The sequence below is a fragment of the Ochotona princeps genome, chromosome 3 (assembly GCF_030435755.1).
Source record: "Ochotona princeps isolate mOchPri1 chromosome 3, mOchPri1.hap1, whole genome shotgun sequence".
Taxonomy (NCBI): domain Eukaryota; kingdom Metazoa; phylum Chordata; class Mammalia; order Lagomorpha; family Ochotonidae; genus Ochotona; species Ochotona princeps.
Genome location: NC_080834.1, coordinates 25,610,745 through 25,635,461, shown reverse-complemented (window position 1 = coordinate 25,635,461; position 24,717 = coordinate 25,610,745). Strand labels below are relative to the sequence as shown.

Here is a 24,717-nt window from a genome sequence, read left to right as displayed (position 1 = left end):
AGGCCTAGTGCTGCACCTCACAATGGGGCCCGTTAGGCCCTGTTTCCTCTGGGACCGGCCAGGGCTCTGCAGCCGGCTGTGGGTGGGCACACCCAGCTCTCCCCGGACGCTGTTCTCGTGGGGTCTTGGCGTGGGCAGTGGGAGCAGCTGCAGCCCAGCTGGCCAGCTCAGGAGGTGGGGTTGAGGTGTGGTCCTTGGAGGGCAGTGCCCTATGTCTAGCCGGTCCAGCCAGCTGTGCTGGGGGGCAGGCAGGGATCCGTGGGGAGCCCAGGGGTGCGGCCAGGCTGGGCTGACCGCCCTGTGCTGTTTGCAGCTGCCCCAGTGCCTGTCTCCTGGACTTGCAGTGACGGTGCCCGAGGCAGGGTGCCACCTGGAGGCACGTGGGACAGTTGTGCCCAGGCCGGCAGCTCCTGGCCCCCCCGGGGTGTCCTGTGGCCTGCAAGTACAAGTATCCCTCGTTGAGGGCTGTGTGGTGTCTCCCACAAACCTTTGGGGCCTGCTTCTCCACTGGCCGTGGGCCGTCCCTGCTTCCTTGGCGAGTGGCCAGAGTGGCCAGCCGTGGACACCAGAACTTCCACAGGACTCGGCTTTCATAGTCAGTCCTGTGTGGTGTTAGCCAGGTGGCAAGGCGGCCTCAGGCCCAGCGCACAGCCTCCAGGCCTCTCCTGCTGTCCCTCTGTCTCCTCTTGGCACTGCTCCAAGCACCGAGCAACTAGGACAGGCGCCCTCAGTGATCCTATGTTGGGGATGGTGCGGGGTCTGTGACATGAGACTGGCCCCAGGGGTGCAGGTTCGGGGTGTCCCGTGCCCATGTGTGCAGGATTGTGGGTGTCAGCTGACGCTCCTGGTGGTGGAGGCTGCGTCCCAAGCCTGTCCCCCCGCTGACCCTCTCGGGGGGCTGGCCTCCTGCCGTCCCCTGGGGAGGGGCTGCAGAGGAAGGGGACCACCCAGGATGGGCTTGGGTCGCGCAGTTACCCCAGACCTGGTTATGAAGCAGACGGGGAGAGACCACATGGGGAGGGCTGGCCTGGCTCAGCCTCTGTGCAGGGCTCCCCGGTCGTAGCCAGGCCTCAGTGTGGATCTGCCTGGTAGAGGGGCAGCACACCAGGGCACAGAGGCCCGGCGTGACCTGGCAGGCACCTTCTGGCAGCTGATTCCCCGGCCCTGGTCATGCATGCACAGGCCAAGACCAGCTGGGGGGGTTTCCTTTGGATTGGTACCCCCCAGGGGGTGTTACAGGCTGGACAGGGTGGATGCCTGGGTTTGGAAAGCCTGTGTCGTGGGCTTGGGCAGCATTGCGCAGAAAGGCCCTGCAGACCCCCGCTCGCCATTCCTACCCCCAGTCAGAGTTAGGAGAGACGGAGCTTACCGAGCTGGAGGAGATGCCTTCTCCCTGGACGGGCAGCACCCTGGCCGCCAGGGACTGTTCTGTGGGCTGTCGTCTCCTATGGATGCAGAACCTTCTGTGGCACGCCTGGGGTTTGGGCTGCGGGTTTCCTGGTCCGACTCCTTGGGGTGAGCCCCCACAGTCCCTCTGCCTCCATGTGGGCAGCTGGCACGGAGGCCCGTCCTGCATGTCGTATGTCAGCACGGCCGAGGGGCACCGCGGCGGCTGCGTGTTGACTGGGACGCAGACCCTGGCAGGTGGGAGGGAAGCTGGGGCATGTGTGGCAGGTCCCCCCACAGGCTCGGGAGGCAGGCGGTCTGTCCTCCCGCCCAGCTGTCCGTGCCGTGACCCTCAGCTCCTATGCCTTGGCTTCTGCGACCGGCCTGGGAGGGCTGGGGCTGGCCAGGTGGCACAGCCCGCTGGTGGATGTTGGTGTGAACGGTGGGGCAGAGAGGGCGAGCAGGTGTGCGGCTGATGGGTATGGGCAGGCCCTCTGGAGCGGAGTGTGCGTGAGGCCCATGGATGTGGTGACACAAGCCTGCAGGATGGAGTGTGGAGCAGAGGCCGGGTTGTTGTGGCTGTCGGGCAGGAACTCTGACCGTGTGGCTCTGGATGCCCGTGGCTCCTTCCCCTTGGGGCGTCCAGAGCACCGGCTCCTGGACCTTGCGCAGCTTTCTGCCCTGGTGGAGTAGGGGGCTGGCTGCGTGCCTGGGGAGCTCTGGTTATCAGGTACTGGGGGGAGGCACATGCAGGCGTCCGGGCCAGGGCCTAGCAGGTCCAGGCTCCTGTGCAGCGTTCACAGTGCTGGCTGCTGGAGGGGTTTTCGACCACAGCGCCCCTGAGTGGCCGTTCTTGACCTGGCCACCGGTTAGCCACCGGGTCCAAGGGGGTCACAGCAGGAGAGTCCTGGGAAGTCCGACTTCAGGTCCCCCACCCGTGTGTGCTGTGCTGTGTTGGAGCTGCCTCCTGGTTCCCCTGGGTGGTGAGTGTGTGTGGACATAGGGCAGGGTTAGCATGGGCAGAGCTGGGGTCTGGGGCGGAAAGCGGAACTTGCCATCCAGGGTGGACACTGGGGGGCAGAGGGCAGCCTCTGCCTGGGGTGCTGTGTGGGGTTCTCAGGGGCTGTGGTTCCACCCCCACCCCTCATAGCAATGCTGGTGTCACCACACGCAGAACCAGAGGACCTGCTGTCCAGTACCTAGGAGCAGAGCTGCGGGCCTGGGGCCACTGGAGGGACATGGCCCCTCTGGCCTTGTCCGGGGTCTGAGGACCTGCTTCACATCTCGACAGGGATTCCCAGGGCAGGCAGGGGTGACCGCATGTCTTGGGCTGCTCCTCACCGGGGCCCTGGGCACCCCACATGCGGGACCTAGGGCTGGCGGCACTTCAGAGACCCAAGCTATCTGTGCTCCGTGCTCCAACTTCCGGCCAACCATGTCCCCTTGGAGCTCCCTGGCAAAAGGTCATCTTTGTCAGGCACCATAGGCAAGGGTGGGCAGGGGTGGCGGCGAGGCTGCCCAGTCTCCAGCGCCTGCTCTGTGGGAGGACAGTGGTTCGGGGACGGCCTCTGTGGGGCTGTCTGCACGTGGCTGAGCCCTTGTGGGCTGTGCACACACGGTGCAAGTTCAGTCACAGTGCACGTGTGCACACTTACACGCATGTACTTACACACATACACACCCAGTGTGCACATGAGCACTCTCCCGTTCCAGGGAAGGGCTGCTGCTGGAAGTGCTGTGGACACTGCCCACCCCTCCTGTTATCCTACCCGGGCTCCTGGCCTCAATCTCAGGACTCTGAGCAGCCATCTGAGGGCCGTTGGCTGCTGCTGGGGGAAGGAGGGGCGGCACACTTGTGGCTGCTGTGGCTGCCGTGGCTGCCGTGGACAGCACGCAATGCAGCAAGTGTATCCGTGGCTGCCGTGGACAGCACACAATGCAGCAGGTGTATCCGTGGCTGCCGTGGACAGCACGCAGTACAGCAGGTGTATCCGTGGCTGCTGTGGACAGCACGCAGTACAGCAGGTGTATCCGTGGCTGCCGTGGACAGCACGCAATGCAACACGTGTTTCCGTGGCCATCCTGAGGGATGAACACGTGCTTGATGGCTTTAAGCAGTGGCACTGGGGCAGCAGTGGTGCCGTGGGCTGGCCTGTGTCCCATGTGGGTGTGCTCCCCCTGGAGGCGGTGGTGGCTCAGGTGCCTGGGTCCCTGCTGCCCGTGGGGAGACCTTGGTGTTCTAAGCTGCAGCCCCAGCTGATGGGGGTTTTTGGGGGTGACCCAGCAGGTGCATGAAGCCTCTTTCTGTCTCTCGTGGTTAAATGAGTGCATGAGACAACACAGCAGCACGTGCGCACTGCCTCGTAGTCCTGTCAGGCTGCCGTAGCCAGGGTCAAGTGCAGGCAGGGCGTCCTGGGGGTTCTGGGGAGAGTTTGCTTCCTGCCTGCCGGGGTTCAGGACACGGAGCTTGTTGCTGCTCAGCCTAGTCCATCTGCCCCTGCCCCGCTTCTCTGCCCGTGACCACAGTCTGACCATGGGCTGGAAGTGCTAAGTGACACAACTCCAGGGTTTCCACATCTGAGGTGGCCTGGGTGAAGGGGAGAGGCAGGTTGGCCTGCGCCTGTGTGTGTCAGGTCAGGACCAGAATACAGTGGCTGAGCGGCTGCGCACGGGTAGACAGGTAGCCCTGGCAGGATGGGGTTGCACATGACTGTGGCTGGGGTCTTGTGTCCCTCCAGGGAGGCTTGGCTGGCCCTTAGTGCAGGGTGGAGGATAGAGTGTGAATGGGACTTGATAGGCTCCTGCTGGGGGCTGACTTCCCCACTGAAAGGCCCTGGTGGAGGGCGGGAGTCAAGTTCCCCTTGTCCGGTCTGTGGCGCCCCCTAGTGGTGGCCCGGGTTGGGTGCCTGTCGCTGGGGCAAGGTGTAGGTCGCGTGTCCTCCTGCCGCGTGGGAGGACCCTGGAGGGCTGAGCTCGGTACAGGCTCTGCATTCAAGGGTGTGGGCCGGGAGCCGTCCGGTCCAGGAGCCGGTGTGTCCACTGGCGCCCGAGGCCAGCGGGAGGCGTGTGGCCCAGCACTGCCTGCGGCACCCGCCTACCCTGGCCCTGACCCAGCCACAGCTCACCCTCCTGTCCTGGTCCTAGAGCTGCAGCTGCTGCTCCCGCCAAGCTGGCACCACCTGCCTGCCAGCCTGTGTGATCGTGAAGGGGCTGCTCGTCCCGGGTGCCAGGACAGCTGTACCACAGAAACCAGCCTGCCAATACACAGAGAAAAACCCCCAGGGATCCCAGCCAGACGGGCCCTGCAGCCCACGGGACCAGGGAGGGGCTGGTGCTTGGGGCCTGAGGTACTGGGGTGTGGGAGTGACCTGGGGTCAAAGATGGTTGCACACTCCCACCCCTTGGATGGCAGAGGTGGCAGCCACCCCTCTGCTCTTCCTCCTCACCCTGCTAGACTGAGCCCGGAGGACAGTGGCTGCGGGGCCCCCAGTGCTCGTGCCTGGGCTGGCCATCTGCTTCTGCTCCTCTTCAGGAGTGCATCCTGGGTGTGCGAGCTCAGCGGGGGGCTGGACACCTGCTCGGTGGTCTGTGACGCCGGAGGAGGTTCGCCTGGGCTTGGCCCCCCGTGTGACCAGGGCTCTGTGTGGTGAGTTGGCAGTGACCACAGCTCCCTCCCACCTTGTTTGGGGCCTCTGCAGGGCCGCCCCCTGTGCCCAGCTGGGGAGCCGGGAGCCCACCAGTTCCCGCTGGTGGTGGCGGCCAGGCGGGGGCCCCCCTTCACTCCCATTCCTCCGCTCTGTGAGAACCTGCCGGTCTGTGCTGGCCCTCCGCGCCCTCTGTTATGGTCTGGTTAATAAGCAACCTTCAACCTGGAAAAAAAAAAAAACCCTGGGCGGTCTTGGCCACAGCTGGGCTGCCCTATCACAATGCACTGCTGCTTCCAATCACCTGTCCCTGTCCATCAGGGATGGCTTGGGCCTGGGGGAGACGGTCCCCACAAGGGGGCCCCAGTGAAGCCCTGGGAGGGACGCTGTCAGGAGGTGCCGGCCATGTGCCTGCCAGTGGCTGTGTTCCCAGAGGCCAGTGGGACCACAGGCATGCGTCTGTGAGGCGGCACCGGGTCACCCTCACGCAAGCAGAAGGGTGTCCCCTGCGGTCTGGGCCCTGCCCTGCTGGCCTCCGGGCTGCGTGTCAGCAGACAGGAATGCGCCAGCCCCCGTCTGCCCACCACATTCTTCACCGCCAGCCTGTTGGGCCCTGGCCTGGCCTCCCCGCTGTGTCTGTCTGCTGGGAGCTGTGGTCCTTGCCCGCGTCTGCAACACCCGGCAGGTGCTCCTCATGTACGTGTGGGACTGAACGTGTGCCGTCTGGTCTGTGAAGTGTATGCAGTGAGAGCGATGCGTGTGGTCTGCGCTCGCTGCCCTGTGGGCTGTGACTCAGAGCACCATGGCAAGGACGGCGGCTTAGACGTGAGAGACGGTGGCATCGGGTGCACACCAGGCACTTGGGGCACATGCGCCTGCAGCTCAGTGGAGGGGGCTGCCTGGACGAGGGGCTCCCACATGCACAGGCTGAGAGCCCGTGCGGCCCTGTGGCATCGTCAGCCATTGTCTGTCTTGGAGAGCGGGAAGGATGACCCGTGTTCCTGGCTGTGCCGGCGTGAGCCCCCAGTCCACAGCACAGGGCCTGGGTAGGTTCCGGCTGAGGCTGCCTGCTCACACACACACTGGAAGCAGCCGTGAGGGCTCCAGTGGCCGGGTCCCCGTTGTTCCAGGAGGCCTGGGCTGTGTTCGTGGCTCTGGGTTTGAGTACTGGCCTGCCCAGCCATGGCAGGCACTTGGAGAGGGAGCTTGTGTGCTTCCTCAGCCTCTCCAACAAAGAAGTGATAAATGCTTAGGAAAGCTGGTGTACAGGCAGTCACACAAGACGCAAACCCACGGCTCGCAGGTCAGCCAGGTGCAGGCAGACTACGGCAAGGCCCTGTGTTCCCGGGGCTGGGTGTTGTCAGGAGGCTCTGCGGCCTGGCCGCCAGGAGGCGCCCCCCTGTGAAGTGGGTGGTCGGGGCTGTCCTGTGTGCACCCCACCAGCCCTCCTGCCCTGCGGCTGGCGTCTGCATGTGCCAGGACCTTGTGAATTCAGCCGTGGCACAGGAGGGAGGCTGCATGGGGAGGGCATCCCTGCTGGCGTTCCTGCTGGCCCTGGGCGGGCCTCCCTCATGTGGAGGGGTACTGTGCAGAGTCCGTGTGCGTTTCTAACTGGGTTGTGCTGCGGTGTCCCCAGTCTCTGTCCCGCTGGAGGCAGGTTCCTCCCATGTTGTGCGGTTGGGTTGTCGCCTGTCCCGCCCGCCGCCCCTCCGCCCGCCCCATGGCTTCCCTTGAAGCCCAGAGGCTTGTCACTTGTGCGGAAAAGTGACTAAGCCACGAAGCGAGGTTGCAGTGATGTTTCTAGGTGCGTGCAGTGAGCTACCCAGATCCACCTACGTGAAAAAGGTACAGCTGAATGTAACAACAGAAGAATAAACCTGCAGCACAGTGTGGAACGGGATGGTGTTGTGGTTTGTGGGTTAAGCCTTCACCTGTGACGCCGGCGTCCCACGTAGGTGCAGGCTCCAGTCCTGGCTGCTCCACTTCCCATCCAGCTCCCTGCTGACGCCCCTGGGAGAGCAGCGGAGCATGGGCCAAGTGCTGGGCCTGCACCCATGTGGGAGACCGGGGTGGAGCTCCTGGCTCCTGGCTTTGGATCAGCTCACTCCGGCTGTTGCAGCCATTTGGAGAATGAACCAGCAGATGGAAAGCTTTCTTCTGTTTGCCTCTCCCTTAAAAAAAGAAAAAAAATGGGGGGGGGGGGAGAAAGAGAGGAAGGAGGGGAGACCTAAACAAACAAACCAAACAAAAACAATTGAAGTCGTTTCTGTCCCTGGGTTGGGAGGTGCCTACCCCAGGCGACCAGTGTCAGCTGGCTGCAGTTGAGGCCCGCTGTGGAGCTGCTGTGGAGCCCACGCGGGGATGACCAGGGTGGTCCCACACAACACAGGAAGAGCGAAGTTGGGGACCCCTTGCTTCTCAGTGTCTTCAGCACTATTTTTTTTAAGATTTATTTTTATTGAAAAGGCAGATTTACAGAAAGAAAAAGATCTTCCGTTTACTAGTTAACTCCCCAAGTGACTGCAACGCTTGGAGCCGATCTGAAGCCAAGAGCCAGGAGCCAGGAGCTTCCTCTGGGCCTCCCTTATGGATACAGGGTTCCAAGGCTTTGGACCGTCCTCACCTGCTTTCCCAGGGAGCTGCAAGGGAAGTAGAGCAGCCAGAACACAAACCGGTGCCCATGTGGTATTCCCGGTGCGTGCAAGGCAAGATTTAAACACAGTGCTGAGCCTTGTTTGTAGCACCTTAAAGAGGAGCTGCTCGGAGAGACTCCCGCTGCTCGGGCACGTGTGCAGTCTTGGGCTAGGCTCTCACTAGGAGCCGCCGGGACCTCCCCAGCTCTCTGCACACCCAGCACGGGGCGCACCTACCCCTGGGAGCCCTTTCTGGGGTCTCCCCAGCTCTCTCTGCACCCAGCACGGGGCACACCTACCCCTGGGAGCCCTATCTGGGTCTCCCCAGCTCTCTCTGCGCACCCAGCACGGGGCGCACCTACCCCTGGGAGCCCTATCTGGGTCTCCCCAGCTCTCTCTGCACCCAGCACGGGGCGCACCTACCCCTGGGAGCCCTTCTGCCCCTTCCCTAAGGCTGTGCCCGTGTCCTCAGAGTGCTCACCAGAGCCTGTGGGATGGCTGGAGAGGGAGGGACTCGGAGCAGTGAACGTCAGGGTCCTCACCCCATCCCCTTCTCTGCCGTCCAGGTCCATGTGCACACGCTCACATCTGTGCATGTACACACGCGTGGGCATCTGCGGTACACCCCTGTGTGCGCACCTGGGTATACACGTTTCCACACACACCTGTGTGTATGCACACTCCTCCATGTATGTGTGCTCACACATATCTAGGTGTGCAGCAGCCACACAGGCACACCCATGCACCCGTACACGGCCACGCGTGTGCACCCGTTGCCTGCCACCCCGATGGCTCTGCTCACGTCCTAAGGGCAGGAGTGTGGACCGGCTCTGCTCACCTCCTAAGGGCAGGAGTGTGGACCGGCTCTGAGCACCTCCTAAGGGCAGGAGTGTGGAGCGGCTCTGCTCACCTCCTGAGGGCAGGAGTGTGGAGCGGCTCTGCTCACCTCCTGAGGGCAGGAGTGTGGACCGGCTCATTTACTCTGTGACAGGCTGCGAGCGGCTGGTGTGAAGGCTGGTGTTAAGGCTGTTAAGGTTGTTGCTGTTCCTGGTCTGGAGGTCACAGTGCGCGATGGGGTAGCCCCGTGGATGGTCTAGAGCAGCGCCAGAAAGCAGAGCTAGGGGGCTCTCAGCTTTCATAACCACCGTTCCTGACACCCAGGACCTCCCACTGGGCCCCGAGGCCTGTCAGCTGTAACTGGGATTTAGTTGTTCCTCAGGACCGTGGGCTGAACTGGTCGGGGACGTTGGGGCGTTGGGGTCTGCTGCCTCACTCGTAGGAGCTGCGTCAGGGTTATGTGTAGCTGTGTCCAGGTGGCCGTGTCCTCCCACACTGCCCAGCAGGAGGTGGGTGGGAGCAGCCATGGCTGCCCAGTCCCGTGGGCCGGGGTGCCCGGGGTGGGGTGGGTGAGACGCAGCCCCAGCGCCCCTGCTGCTCTCCAGGGTGTCTCCGGCTGCCCTGGTGTTCTGTGCCCGTTTTCCAAATGAAAACAGAAGAGCACATTGCTCAGGAATCTGGACGAAGCTCTGACAAGACGGGGCGGACTCCGCACCAGGCAGGCCACATCCGCGCTGCCAAGGGCGGGGCGGTCCCCGAGGGCGGCCAGACCTGGGGCCTCAACTTGCCGAGGGCAATGAGGTAGACGGGGGGTTGTCCGTTCTACCCCCTTACCCTGGTCCCTGACATCTCCAGGCTGGTCAGGCGTGGCGGTTCCCACGGTTGGCCCCTCCTGGGTATTCATGGAAGGGTCCCTTGCTGTCCACTGCCGCTGCCCCAGAGCTTGCTCCCTGCTGGGGCGGCAACATGGACACTCAAGGGGAGCCTACTGGACCCTGAAGGCCAACGAGACGTCCTGCCCGGGAGGCACAGGGTCCCCCGAGGCCAGACCCCATGTCCACACATGGAGAAGCTGCTGTGGGGTCCATATGTCCTGTGTTCCCCCGTCAGTGGGTTCCTCATGTTAGGCTCTGTGAGCTGACCACGTGGGGACACCTGGTGGCTACTCCAGGAGTGACCAAGTGTCCAGAGCCTGCAGGGAGAGGGGGTCATGCCAGTGTGTTTGGGGCATGTCTGAGTCTGCCCAGCACTGGGACAGCTGGACACAGGTGTGAGAAAAGAGCTGTGGATGATATACAGGTGTGTGAGGACACAGCCGTGGACAGCACGCAGGGGGCACACACAGGGGACCTCTGCCCTTTGCACGGCTCCTGGCTGCTCCATCGCAGCTGCTGGGGGACGGTAAGCTGTGACAGCCACACCCCTCTCCCCATGGCCTGGAGCAGACGCCGCGGGTACTGTGTCGATCTGCTTCAGGATTGGAGAGGTGCAGTGTGAGCACGCCTGTGGGCACAGGCAGAGCGTGTGTGAGCAGGACTGTGTGTGTGAGGGTCACATGTGGGCACAGGCAGAGCTGTGTGTGAGCAGGACTGTGTGTGTGAGGGTCATGTGTGGGCACAGGCAGAGCGTGTGTGAGCAGGACTGTGTGTGTGAGGGTCACGTGTGGGCACAGGCAGAGCTGTGTGTGAGCAGGACTGTGTGTGTGAGGGTCACGTGTGGGCACAGGCAGAGCGTGTGTGAGCAGGACTGTGTGTGAGGGTCACCTGTTGAGGGGTACAATTAATATCATGTGTGGGTGATGGGAATCACACCCGTGATGGTCACGTGTGTGTGTTCATGTGTGAAATGGGACGTGGGCCATGGATTTGCCCACCTCTCCTGGGCTCAGGCTGGGCAGCCTGTATGTGTATGTGTGTGCATGTGAAATGGGACGTGGGCCATGGATTCGCCCACCTCTCCTGGGCTCAGGCTGGGCAGCCTGGCACAGGTGGGCACAGGCTCGTTGTTGGTGGGGAAGCTGCTGGAGCACCAGGTCCTGGCTTCTCTTGGTCAGTGTCAGGGCTGCCACTGGGCAGGTGGCACTGCCCACCACCCCCTGCTGGTGTCTACTCCTGCTGCTGGCATTTCTGGTTTCTCCCGGTTCAGGGGGCTCAGCGCATGGGGTCCCCCCACACTGGACTCAGTCGCCAGGCATGGGTTCCCCCATCCCGGACACTCTTGATGGTTGTCCCCAGAGCCCCAGGGGACCTGAGTGTCCCCAGAGAATCAGTCCTTCACCTGGGCTTGGTGGCCCCGCTGGCAAAGCTGTCCTGCTCCTTGTTAGGCCAGTGCCTCGGCCCAAGCCAGCAGGAAACAGCGTAGCCCTTGAGGTTGTCCACCCTCTGGGGCCAGCTTGTGTGCTGGGGTGGGAGTGGGCACCTGACCTAGGGCCAGGGAGCTGCATCTCTGGAGTGCCCCACAGAACCCCTGTCGGCCTCTGCATGGGGGCCCCAGGGTGCAAGGGGCAGGGCTCAGCGGTGCAGCCGGCCAGTACTGCCCAGAGCTGGGGGCTGGGACGGCAGACCTCTGGTCCCTGAGGAGCCCTCCTGGGGTAGACTCAGCCCCAGCACAGAGGGAGGGCTCTGGGGGAGCTGGGCAGGGGGCACGCGTGTCAGTGACCATGGGACACAATCTGGGACCCACAGCGGGTACTACAGAACCTGGCCTCCGTTACCACATTGTCCTTGGGGACAAAAGTTACTGCAGTTTTATGTGGGAGGGGGCTGTCTGGTGGGCCCGGGCGTGGGACTGTGGACACGGCGCCTGCCAGCCCATGGTCCCGGGGAGCCAAGGCGCAGTCTGCACTGGCCGCACCCTGCTGTCCTTTGCATCGCTGCCTGGAGCCGGGCTGTGGGGAGGGAAGGCTGCGTGAGGAGCTGCGGAGGATCTGCTGGCTGCTCAGTGGGGGCAGCGTGTGCGGCCCCTGCGAGCTCAGGAGGAGCTGGACAGCCCGTCCCTCAAGCCCTGGCTGCCCTGGGCGAGCCAGGAGCCGGGCAGGTGTGGAAGCTCTTCTTCCTGCCTCCTGGGAGGGAAGGTGGAGCAGCAGGGCCGGGCGGGAAGCAGGAGGGGCGGAGCCCAGCGGCCGGGGCGGAGCCCAGCGGCCGGGGTGGAGCCCAGCAGCCCCGCCTTCGGAGGACCGTAGGCGGCTGGGCGGCCTGGCCTCTCACTGCCCCGATGGCTCCCGACCCCCGCGGCCGCCTTGGCCTGCTGCTGCTGTTCACCTGCTGCGTGCCGATCGCCTGGGCCCAGTTGCTGAATTGGATATGGGCCACCGAGAATGTCAACCCCTTATCCAAGTGGGTCCCCAAGCCCCTCGGCAGCCCTGTGGAGCCCACGCTGGGACTCACCACGCATGGGGACCTGGGGCATGGCCCCACAGAACCCGAGGCCAGCCGGAGCCCAGCGCCTGCCGACACCAGCCCTGATACCACCCTGGCCACGAGCCCAGGCACGACCAAGGAAGGGAATGTCGCTGGAGTCGGAGCCCAGATCCTGAACGTGGCCGCGAGCATCCGGAGCTTTGTCCAGCTGTGGGATGAGGCCGCTCCCACTGAGAGTGCTGCTGGGGTGGCCACACTGGCTACTGTGGCTATCACAGACCCCCTCACCCTCCCAAGGCCACCTGATGACCCCCAGGAGCACAGAGACGCTCTCGGGCCCAGCACTGGAGCCCTGGATGCCCCGACGACCACCGCTAACGCGGTGCTGGCACCGACCCCACCACTAACCTCCTCTGGACAGCCCCAGGCATCGTCGGGGGTGTCTCCAGGTAGAACCGCCCTGTCTTCCCCGCCTGGTGGGGCCCCTCCCTGGGGAAGTCCCACGCCCTTGAGACAGCCCCAGGATCTGCACAGCAGCAGAGGACCCCGGCCCATGGCAGCCACCCCCCGTCGGCAGCGGTCAGAGCAACTTGGTGGCGGCCATCGAGCACTGCGCCTGCTTCCCCTGGTGCTGGGTCTCCCGGGTGTACACGTGGCCCCCGCTGCTCGCACCCCCGACCTCCTGGCCTCACCTGCTCTTGCTGCGGCCCCAGCTTTCATCGGTGATGGTGGTGGTGGACCCTGGGTTTCCCACGCGGCTAACGACTCGGCTCGCTGCCTGCTCCTGCCGCCTGCCTTGCCCATGTGCAGTCACCTGGGTATCGGGCACACCTGGCTGCCCAACCACCTGCGGCATGGGCGTGGCGAGGAGGTGCAAGCCGCGGCACAGGCCTGGGGGGCCCTCCTGCAGTCCCGCTGCCACCCTTTCCTCGCCTGGTTCTTCTGCCTGCTGCTGGCACCCCCATGCAGCCTGGGCCCACCACCCGGGCCCCCGCCATGCCGCCAGTTCTGTGAGGCTGTGGAGGACGCCTGCTGGAGCCGCCTGGACGGGGGCCGGCTGCCCGTCGCCTGCACCTCGCTACCTGCCCAGGAAGACGGGTACTGTGTGTTCATTGGGCCGGCTGCAGGTAACTGGCCGGCCGATGCCCTCCCTACCCTTCCTTTGTGCCTGGCCAGGTAAGCTGGACAGGGCCTGCCTGCCCCAAGCTGAGCTGGGCGAGAGCCCGAGGGAGGAGGCTGGGGCCAGGGTTGTGGGGTGCCACCTGCACCAGGTGCCCCCTGAGCATTCACTGCAGTGTGTTCTCCCCCTTCTGCCCCTGCCAGGGTGGGGAAATAGGTACCGGGTGGTGACAGGGCCCAGGTGTCTTCACGGGGTCCCAGCCTGCCTGGAGGGGCCGCTAGCTGCTATGAAGGCCAGTGCCTGATTATGCTTAGGGCAGGAGAGGCCTCTGGGCTCTGCAGCTCAGGGCCAGCGGAGGGGCTCCAATTCTGACTTCTCTGAGCTAGGGGCAGCTGGAACAGGCTCTGCCTCCGCGTGGGTGCGTGGGGGCTGGGCCCAAGTCACTGGCCAGGCCTGGGCGTCCTGTCTGCCTGGGGAGCAGCCCTCAGTCTGGGCTCTGGAGCGGGTGGTGGGGTGGCGAGTCTTGGGCCAGGTGACCTGTCACCCAGGGAAAGCCTGGTGCCTCCGCAGACCTGGGGTTGCAGCCTGTCAGGGGCACCAGCCAGGGGGAGAGGGACCAAGCCGTGACAGGGAAGGGAAGTTCTTGGGCTGGCATGAAGAGCAGGGGCGTACCCAGGGTATGTGTGTGTGTGATGGGGTGCCCAGCTTGTTCTGGGGCTCTCCTATGTGCAGAAACCAAGGGGGCCCCGTGGCTGTGCCCTGGGCGGCCAAGGTGGGGGGAGTTCTGGGAGCAGCTTGGCCCTGGGCCCCACAAGGCCAGCCCAAGTTGGCCCTGGTGTGACTGAGCCAGCTTTGTCCCCCACCCGGCCACAGCTGGCTGAGCCCGCCCTGCCCTGCTGTTGCCAAGTGTGTGGGGAGGGCAGCCACTCCCCGCCCAGCCCTGCCCACAGGCCCCCTGCTGCTTTTGAGGCGCTCCAGGGCCCTCTGGCAGAGAGGATCTGCCGTGTGGGGTGGGGTTGGCTCTGACGCCAGTGAGGCCTGGCAGGGCTGTGTGGGGCGGGAGGTCTTGGACCGCAGCTGGACAGTTTGGCCATTTCCCCGGCAGGGTCCTGGGGGACCCTCCCATTGAGCTGACAGCCAGCACCCCTCAGACCAGAGGAGGGAGCTGGCTGCTGCTGGCCGGTGCCTGTTCTGTGTGTGGCTGGGCATGACTGGGCACACTGCCCTGGTACTCAGCCCTTCCACCCCTTGGGGTGAGCACCCCCATGTTGGACTGGGTGCTCCAGGAGGACAGGAAGCGTCAGGGTGGGGGTGGCGGTCAGGCCCAGGGAGGTCGTTGGGGTGCTTCCCCTGGCCTGGGCAGAGCCCCGGCCACTCCTGGCTGCATGCTCCGTGCGTGGGCCCTGCCCTGTCCTGCCACCTGGTGCTCTGTGCGTGGGCCCTGCCCTGTCCTGCCACCTGGTTCCGTGTAGCCATGCCACCTGCTCATCTACACACCTGCTCCTGTATGTCCCCCCTCTCTCCCTGGGCTCTGTCCAGCCAGGCTTGCACCCCACAAGGGGTGCGTGCAGTGAGGTCTGGGGCCAGCTGTGGGGGTGCACTGGGTGGTGACCAGGAGGGAGGTTGCCCTGGGGAGCCTCTACTGTGGCTGTGCCTGGTGTTGCACAGGTCCTGGGGACCTCGTGGCCTCTACCTGTGTCCCTCAGGTCTGGGGGACAGGGGCTGCCTCTAGGGTCCTGCATCCACCTGTCCCATGGTCGGGCCATCCTAGGAGCCCCGAGGGGCTGTCCAGTGGGGCTGTGCATGTCTGACCCCAGAAGCAGGTGTCCTGCTCACAGGTGAGGTCTGGGAGGCCAGTGGAGAAGAGTGGAACCCCCAGCCCGGTGTGCTGCCCTCACTCCTGGCTGGCTGCTTGTGGTCGGGGCCACGTTGCTGAGGGTCACATCCCTGTCACTGTGCCCCAGCCAGGGGCTCTCTGCTGCCTGACTCCATTCACGTTAGCCTGCGTGTGTCAGAAAGTGTAGCCATCCCTGGCGGGCCCCCGTGAGCCTGCGGTCTGCAGGAAGTGGTCACTGCGCTTGACCGAGGTTCCTTGCGGGGATGTTTGGTGGTGCCAGTCATGACTTCCTGTGGCTGCCATGTTGGGGGGCTGCTGGGTGTGTTTGGGGTCTCCCCAGTGAGCTCTGAGCCCAAAGTGGGGTCTTGGCCGGTGGCTGATATCCCATCTCCAGGACCAGTTGGCCACATGGTTGTATACCAACACATGGCTCCTCCCTGTGCCTTGCCCCTGCCAACCCTGTGCCTGGCTCGTTGCTGTGGCTTATGGCCTGTACCACTGTGAGACAGGTTGCCATGTGTTGGAAGCCAGTGGTTCCTGTCCACGCCTGTGTCATTTGGCTGCCCAGAGATGCCGGGGCTGATTCTGTCTTGGCCGCCTTGTGCTGCAGTGCGCCAGGCGTGGCTGCGTGGGCAGACCTGAGGCCGCCCTTCCGGATACGCACCGTGCGGCACAGCTGTGGGGCTGGCAGATCCGTATATGCGAGTCCCAGCAACTTCCACACTGCTTTCCAGGAATGCCACACGGAGGGACACAGGGCCCGCCTGACACCCTCCCGCGCCACCAGCTCCTGTCCTCACCGGATTACATGTGTGTGGCTCTGAGCTGCACTCCCTGGGACTGAGACACCGAGCGCCTTCCCACATACGTGTTGTGTGGGCACACTGCTCGCTGAAACAGAAGGCTCATCTGTCCTGCAACAGCAGAGCATGTGGTGGGGAGCGTCTCCCGTCTGCTGGGTCACTCCCCAAACTGCCAGCAGCCTGAGCTGGGCCGGTCCAGAGCCAGGAGTCAAGAGCTCCATGCGGGTCTGCCTGGTGCTCTCGGGCCGGCCGCTGCTGCTTTCCCAGGAATGTTAACAGGGAGCTGGAAGGGAAGTGCTGCGGCCAGGACTTGAACCGATAAGGAAAGCCACCATGGCATGGCCCCAGGGCCAAGCACTTTTTCGTGACTGTGTTTCTGTCTGCTCTGGGTCTACTCAAGCACTTGGTCCTTATTCGAATGCGGCTTTGATGGTGTTCCTCATGTGCTTTGGGTATTAACGCATTTTCAGATATGTGATTTGCAAAGACCATGTTGCGTTTTGTGGGCTGCGTTTTATTGCGCTAATAGTTATATTTTGACACTAAAATGCTTTCAGTTTCCATGAAAGTCAGTCTGATGTACTTGGGCCCCCACCAGGAAATCCCACAAAGCCGAATTCGCTGAACTTCTCTTTTGCAAGGTTGGGGTTCTCTGGGATCCCCATGTGTCTTGGGACAGGGTTTCTGTATCTGCCAGAACATGGCCAGACTTCTGCTCGGCGTCCGGTAGACTGCAGGTTTGCCTTGGGTGTCGTCGCCTTGGTAGCCTCCTCCTCATGGCCTGGGTCAGGTGGCGTGTGGCTCCGTCTGCCGGGACACGTGTCCCCTGGTTGGTTTTCTCCTTCAGCCCCCAGCACAGCCCCATGGGAGTTGTGATGTGTGGCCAGCTTCAGGCATTGCCTCTCTGTTGTATGGCCAGTCCCAACCAGGACGTGTGGATCCAGTGTGGGCCAAGCAGGAGGACGGACGGTGGGCTGGGCAGGTAGGCACAGTGTGGGTCGGGCAGGTGGGCGCAGTGTGTGCCAGGCATGTGGGCACAAGAGCCTTTGCTGCTGGGTCAGGTGAGAGGTCCTTAAATGTACCTGTGGCTGCGGCCCAGGCAGGTTCATCTGCAGGCTGAGCCACATAGCCGTGTGTGGGGTCCCAGCACACAGGGCCTCCTTCCCTGTGACTGGCGTAAGCCCCCTGTCACCCCTGCCAGCCTGTTTCCCGAGGGAGAGGTCCTGAGCCACCAGGTCTCTGTCCTGGCCTCTGTGGGCCAGCCGGGGGCCGTAGGCCAGCCGGGGGGTGGTCCCCCTTCCCAGGAAGGCCGCATCCCCTGCAGTGCAGCTGGGCCGGGGCGGGCAGTGTGGGAGGTGGTGAGTCAGCGAGAGCCAGGATCCGGTGATCCGGTGACCCCTGTGGAGCCTGAGGAATGTGGTGGGGAGGAGGGAGCGGCTTGGGAAGAGTCTCTCTCGGGGGACCTGGCTGGGGTCTGAGGCCAGGAGTCGGCAGCTGCAGCCTGCTGCTTCCTTCATTAGCTGGGAAGTGCGTGGTGCTTGGCTGGTCACCCCAGAATGTCCCTGAGTGGACCCCGGGCCCGTTCTTCTGATGGACAGGACTCTTGCTGCGGGGGGTGGTCATGGTGCTGCGAGCAGGAAGTGGCTACCAGGGACAGTTGATCAGTGCGCTCTGACTCCAGCCTTCAGAGAGGCCGGGTGTCACGAAAGCCTCTGACCTCCTCTTCCTGTTGGGTGCAGGGAGTTGCCAGCAGCCAGTCATCCCCTCCTCCCTGCCGCCCCGCAGAGCGAAGCCCTGACGCTGCCTTGCAGGCTCTTAAGGAGCTTGAAGGACCATGACTGTCTCAGAAATCCGAGTTCCACTCCTTGCTCCCCGCATGAGCCTGGCCTGTGGCAGGGGCCCAGCCTATGTGACTGTCTCAGGACCAGTGTACATCCACACGCGTGTCTGCTCATGAACACAGGTTCACATACACCCCCACCACACAAATCCATGTGTTCACATGTATGTCTGCTCATGTACACTCGTGCATTCACACATGTGAACCTGCACATACAGCAGGTGTGTGCACGCACACTCCAGCCATGGGCACACTTACCTCACCACAGCCTCCCAGAGACATGCCTCAGTTCTTGCTCTGAGGCCCCTGAGATGTGAGCGCCCCACTCCTGCATGTGGGCTTCCTTCCGCAGCCAGGGGACAACTTGGGGTGCCCTTCAGGGGAACTGCAAGCCCGTGGGGTATCTGGAGTGTGGTTCCATTTTGTCTGCTGGTTCTGTGCGGGGCCAGTTTCCCATGCATAGAATTCCAGGGGAGTAGGGGTGCGTCTGGAGCCTGGGAGGCATGGAGCTCAGGGAGAGGTGTGTGCAGCTGCAAGGGGTGGTGTCTGGAGCCGCGGGGGGGGGGTCATCTGGCTCGTCCTTCCCCCTCCTGCACAGCGAGGCTTCTTTCAGGTAATGCCAGCGGCGGGAGCAGGGGTGGATGGGGGGCCCCTGCTCTTGGCAGGGCGCTCCCCGCCCCAGCCACCACTCATGGTGGTGTCCCAGAGGACTGCACAGTGGCCAGTGAGTCCCTGGAGGGTAGGAAGGGCCCGTGTTTGCTAGGTCCCTGGCAGGCAGTTTTGTTACTTCTCGAGCTGTATTTATTGCAAAGATAGTTAACAGGTTGTGGGGTGGGGAGGAGAAATCTTTCATCAGCTGGAAGGAACTGGGACTTTGGGTCCTCCGTGTAGATGCAGGGGCTTGGCAGTGGGGTGCCTGTACTGCCCTCCCAGGCCATCAGCAGGGAGCTGATCACAGGGGAGCAGCAGGACCGGGTGGGTGTGTTAGAGGGTGGTGTCGGCAGGCAGGGGCTTTACCCGCTGTACCCGAGCGCCAGCCCGTTGCGCGCATGCAGGTGTCGTTGGGCCAGCGGGTCTGAGGGGTGAGGAGCAGGGCTGCCACGTGCGGTCTTGGTCCCCGTGGGAGGTGAGGGACACAGGCCTCACCAGTCCTCTCCTCTTGCAGAGGGCTCCGGCGATGAGGTGGGGCTGCTGCAACTGCTCGGGGAGCCCCCACCCCAGCAAGTCACCGAGGTGGAGGACCCCGACGTCGGGCTGGCCTACGTCTTCGGGCCGGACGCCAACAGCGGGCAGGCGGCCCACTACCACTTCCCCAGCCCCTTTTTCCGGGACTTCTCACTGCTGTTCCGCATCCGGCCAGCCACGACACAGGCAGGGGTGCTGTTCGCCATCACGGACCCAGCACAGGCCGTGGTCAGGCTGGGCGTGAAGGTCTCAGAGGTGCAAGACGACCACCAACTCATCTCGCTGCTCTACACGGAGCCAGGCACCAGCCCGACCCGCACAGCTGCCAGCTTCCGCCTGCCTGCCTTCGTGGGTCAGTGGCTGCGCTTTGCGCTCAGCGTGGATGCTGGCCACGTGGCACTCTATGTGAACTGTGAGGAGTTCCAGAGGGTTCCCTTTTCACGCTCGGCCCAGAGCCTGCCGCTGGAGCCGGGCTCTGGCCTCTTCGTGGCTCAGGCCGGAGGAGCTGACCCTGACAGGTTCCAGGTAAGCTCTGTGTGGGGGTGGCAGGAACAGCAGGGACCACCTGGCTTCTGTGGCTCCTGTGGTCAACACTACCCTGTCATGGTCAGGAGCCCCATCTATGTGGACCCTGGTGGACAGGGCCACAGGGGTTGATGACCACAGAATTGGGAGTCCCCAGCCACTTTGAGTGACCAGACCCCATCTGCCGTGGCCTTCTGCCTCTGCGGAGGTGGCCAGGACCCTGAGCAGGGACAAGGCCTTGTGGGTGCCCTCGGCTGCGCTGACTCACTGGTGTGGATTCTGGCACTGGGTCCCTGTGGGCGACCTCGGGACAGAGAGTTAATTATTGTCACACTGAGGCTGTTTGTTTGAAGCTGAGCCGCGTCCTGGCCCTGACGCTGACCTCCCGTCCTTGACTGAGTGTTTAACCCCCAGGGGTCAGGAGCCCTGGGCCTCCGTGTGTTCTCCCAGTCTGCACAGTGAGCCGGAAGGAGACGGCATCCCTGTCTTGCCGTCTTGGGGGCAGGATTTAGACATTTGTGGAAGGGAGTACATCTGTGATGGAGTGGCACCTGGGGTCTGTGCATGCATGGGCCCTGTGATGCCATGTGGGCAGGGCGCCAGCCTGGGGCGGGTTTGCATTTTCTCTTGTAGTGTTGGCTTTTTTGTTTCTAGGATGGACTGAACTGTCTTGTTGATTCGTAGATTCTCTTTACATATGCACAAGACAAGCCTTGGGCTTCTGTGTAGTCGGTCTAGTCACAGCTTGTCCACTGTCCTCTGGATGTGGCCTGTGGACACATGCAGGCCCCAGGCATCCCATCAGGGTTGCAGGTCCCTTGTCTGCAGCTCATGTTCTGAGACCCCAGGCACTTCAGTTCTCTCTGTGGGTCCCCAGCTGGGAGGAGGAGACACGGGAGAGCAGAAGAGAGGTGGGGAGGTTCTCGGCCTCTGTGACCCTCTCAGGAAGGCCTCGTGCTGTGTGTAAGCTCTGAAGTTTGCAGAGCCAGCCCAGCACTGCGGGCACCTCATGGCATGCGACAGTGAGGTCCCTGGCCACCCAGGCACCTGTGGTTCCCCTCAGGACCGGGCAGCACCGTTCTCGCATTGGCCCCTTCCCCAGCCCAAGCTGTGTGCCCAGCAGGGCCTGCGCCTGAGTGTGTGCCCCGTGTCTCCTGTGACCCACCATGCCCCGTGTCACCCACTGTGCCCCGTGTCACCCACTGTGCCCCATGGTTCCTGTCACCCACTGTGCCCCGTGTCACCCACTGTGCCCCATGGTTCCTGTCACCCACTGTGCCCCGTGTCACCCACTGTGCCCCATGTCTCCTGTCACCCACTGTGCCCGTGTCTCCTGTGACCCACTGAACCCATGGTTCCTGTGACCCACTGTGCCCCGTGTCTCCTGTCACCCGCTGTGCCCCGTGTCTCCTGTCACCCACTGTGCCCGTGTCTCCTGTCACCCACTGTGCCCGTGTCTCCTGTCACCCACTGTGCCCGTGTCTCCTGTCACCCACTGTGCCCCATGGTTCCTGTGACCTGCAGTGCCCCATGGTTCCTGTCACCCACTGTGCCCCATGTCTCCTGTGACCCACTGAACCCATGGTTCCTGTCACCCACTATGCCCGTGTCTCCTGTCACCCGCTGTGCCCCGTGTCTCCTGTCACCCACTGTGCCCCGTGTCTCCTGTCACCCACTATGCCCGTGTCTCCTGTCACCCGCTGTGCCCCGTGTCTCCTGTCACCCACTATGCCCGTGTCTCCTGCTCTCCCTGCACAGGAAGGGGTCCCCAGTCCTAGTTTGTTCACTGCCCTTTATCTCTGGAACTCGGCCCTCACTCTGGCTTTGACCTCTTTGGTTGATGTCAGCCGTCTTGTTTGTCTAAATGTTCCACTGGCGTCCTTTGGCCCCCAGGCCACACAGAGCTTGAGAGCTGTAGGCCGCTCTAACAGTGGCCTCTGCCAGCACAGGCAGTTATGGATGTGAATTTTCTTCAGCGTGCCACCATGGGCATGCCGCCATGGGCACACCGCCATGGGCCAGTGGTGAGTGTGCTGAGACCTCAGGGTGGCACCACGGAACAAGCCGTGTATGTCCAGCCCTGCCAGACCCCATGGCTGACCAGGGAGCCTGGGGCACCCACAGTTCTGACCTTAGCCCGGCTCACCGAGCCATTTTTACGGATTTGGGGAGCCTGGGGGTGGCAGGACCCTGAGGAGAAGCCAGCACGTAGCAGTTAGCAGTGGACAGTGGTGGCAGGGTCCAGAGGAGGGAGGGACGGCCCCACCGCCTGGCTGCTGTAGTTCGTACTGTCCTGCGGGGAGCCGTCACCTGGGGAACCTCACCACGGCAGCTGTGGTGTGTCACGGGGCCGTGTGCTGTGAGCCAGAGGGTCTGGCGTTCAATGAGGCCGTGCACCGTGTCTGCTCGCGCACCTGGCGTGTGATGTAACCGTGCGCCGTGTTTGCTGTGGGACACTCTGATCTCCCGCCCAGCGCTCTGGATTTCATGGTTTTGGGTTTCAAGTCCAGCAAATATTTGCAGGGAACCATGTGGCTTCTGCACAGCTGCCTGTCCCCAGAGTGTGTCCCGCATGTGGAGCACCGGGAGGGCCGTGGGAGGCAGGCAGGGGCTTCTGTGCGGCCTCTGCCATGTGTCCCCTGCTAGGTGTGCAGGAGCCACTCAAGGGGACCACCCCCCGGCCTGACTGTGGGGTTTCCCCAGCTCCGCCCATGGCAGGTGTGCGTGGCCTGCAGGAGCCCCCAAGCCCTGCCCCGTGCGCGCCCCGAAGGCCTCTGTGCTGGGAACAGAGCCCCCCCAGGTCCTGTGCAGAGCTAGGGGATCCTGGAACACATGACATACACACACTCACTGACATCTTATCTTGGGACTTGCTCACACGCATGCAGTCACACGCTTACGGACTGTACAGTCACTTTCTCACAGGCATACGCACCTGTTCAGCCGTCCCAACATGGACACATGCCACATGAGGGCACATGTGCATGGTCATGGGCTCCCACAAACGTGCTCACACTGCACACACCATCACTCGCATGGACTACATGTGGAATGTCACTCTCACAGGTGTGCGCATCTGGTAACACACGTAGTGACACACTCCCACATCGCGAATCCACACACCTTACCATGCGCACACCCGTCCCTGGCACAGTCCAGCACTTTATGATCCTGAGGTTCCCAGAGGGCCAGGTTCCTGGGCTGGACTGACCCCCCATTCCCTGTCCTCCACCCCAGCTCTGTGTGGAGCCCCTTGCTGCCCTGTTCTGAGTCTGGGGCTGGCCCGAGCGTGTGGTGGAGGGCATGGGTCCTGCTAAGCCAGCCTGTGGCACCTGTGCCGAGTGGTCAGGCCCTATCCTGTGACCTGTGTGCCCTCCTGGTGCCCCAGGCCACAACCGGGGAGGATGATGGATCTGTCCTGGGGAACTCTGGAACAGGGAGACTGTGCTGGCATGACGGAAGCGGGTGTGGGTGTGTCCACTGTGTCCCTGCTGCTGTGTGAGGGGAGGACAGACAGGACTCAGGTGACTGAAGAGGGGTTCATTCCGGAAGCTTCCTTCCTCTGCAGCACTGCCCACCAGCAGAGGACATTGGTGGTGGCCCAGCTCCCAGGGACACCTGTGCTCTGGTGTCCTCAGGCCAGGATGGGCCGCTGCAGGTGATAGCACAGAACTCTGTAGAAACCCTGACCTTTCTGAGAACAGAGAGGACACTGACCACCCAACCTGCCCCCGGGCTCAGGGTTTTGGTGAGGATCCTGTGGCCAGCAGCAGGTGCCACAACCCTGGGCCCATGGTCATCCACGGCACTCTCCGGCCATGCCCTGCACGGCTACCAGTGGCCATGGCGCTTCTGCATTTTTCCATATTTGGGAAAATCCAAAATGATGCCCGTGTCAGACTTCAGTGTCCACACGTGAGTGCTCTGCAACAACCCCTGAGGCTGTGGGCTGCTGGTGGCCAGCGCTGCCGACCCCCTGAGGCTGTGGGCTGCTGGTGGCCAGCGCTGCCGACCCCCTGAGGCTGTGGGCTGCTGGTGGCCAGCGCTGCCCACCCCCTGAGGCTGTGGGCTGCTGGTGGCCAGCGCTGCCGACTGGGGGAGCGGCCAGGCTGAGAGCTCCAATACCCCATGCTGTTCGCTCTTGAAAAGGCCTGCCACCCCCACCATCCCTCCATCCTGGGGGTGTGAACTGCCACCCAGAATCCTCAGGGGGGTCTTGGTTAGGCAGCAGGGATGGTGAGAGGCAGACTGATAGCATGTGGCACCCCTATTGTCCCCCAGCCTGGACACCTGTCACACTCAATGTTGGGAGGGGCGTCACCTGGTGCCATGAGCCCCTGTAGGGCTGGGGCTAGGGTGGGCTGGGCTGGGCAGGGCCACCCTGGATCTGTGGTGACCTCTGTCCTCTGTTTAGGGGAGCATTGCCGAGTTGAGTGTGCGTGGGGACCCACAGCTGAGCCCCCAGCACTGCCTGGATGAGGAAGACGATGATGATGGCGGGGTGAGTGATGGTTTGTAGTGAGGCTGTGACCTGGTGCTCAGAGCCCAGCAGCCTTGCTCCCCGCTATTGCTGCCAAGGGGTTCCCCCACAGTAATTGCCCCCAGGGCTGCCTGGGGCTCGGGGCACAGTGGGCATGCGTGTTGCTTATTTATGTTTAGTTGCTGTGCAGTGACTGAAGGCAGAGCTGGGCTGGCCTCGTGCTGGGTAAGGCTGCGCCATGAGCAGTTCCAACCCAGTCCCCACATGCTGACCAGGCCCAGTCCCCACGTTGACCATACCCAGTCCCCGCATGCTGACCAGGGCCCAGTCCTCGCATGTTGACCAGGGCCCAGTCCCCGCACGTTAACCATACCCAGTCCCCACATGTTGACCAGGGCCCAGTCCCCGCATGTTGACCATACCCAGTCCCCGCATGCTGACCAGGGCCCAGTCCCCGCATGTTGACCAGGGCCCAGTCCCCACATGTTGACCAGGGCCCAGTCCCCGCATGTTGACCAGGGCCCAGTCCCTGCATGTTGACCAGGGCCCAGTCCCCACATGTTGACCAGGGCCCAGTCCCCACATGTTGACCAGGGCCCAGTCCTCGCATGTTGACCATACCCAGTCCCCGCATGCTGATCAGGGCCCAGTCCCCGCATGTTGACCAGGGCCCAGTCCCCACATGTTGACCAGGGCCCAGTCCCCGCACGTTAACCATACCCAGTCCCCACATGTTGACCAGGCCTAGTCCCCACGTTGACCATACCCAGTCCCCGCATGCTGACCAGGGCCCAGTCCCCACATGTTGACCAGGGCCCAGTCCCCACATGTTGACCATGCCCAGTCCCCGCATGTTGACCAGGGCCCAGTCCCCGCATGCTGACCAGGGCCCAGTCCCCGCATGTTGACCAGGGCCCAGTCCCCACATGTTGACCAGGGCCCAGTCCCCACATGTTGACCATGCCCAGTCCCCGCATGTTGACCAGGGCCCAGTCCCCGCATGCTGACCAGGGCCCAGTCCCCGCATGTTGACCAGGGCCCAGTCCCCGCATGCTGACCAGGGCCCAG

The 24,717-nt window shown here is 63.5% G+C and overlaps 1 protein-coding gene across 1 annotated transcript in view; it reads left to right on the top strand.

The window, feature by feature from the left end:
- Positions 1–11,700: 11,700 nt before the first annotated feature.
- COL18A1 (collagen type XVIII alpha 1 chain) overlaps positions 11,701–24,717 on the top strand; it is a 35,522-nt gene continuing 22,505 nt past the window's right edge. Inside the window, exons 1-3 of the mRNA XM_058661534.1 lie at positions 11,701–12,986; positions 18,625–19,169; positions 23,584–23,670. Of these exons, the coding sequence (XP_058517517.1) occupies positions 11,714–12,986; positions 18,625–19,169; positions 23,584–23,670 (1,905 nt within the window). The 5' untranslated portion in view covers positions 11,701–11,713. The remainder of the gene's footprint in view (positions 12,987–18,624; positions 19,170–23,583; positions 23,671–24,717) is intronic.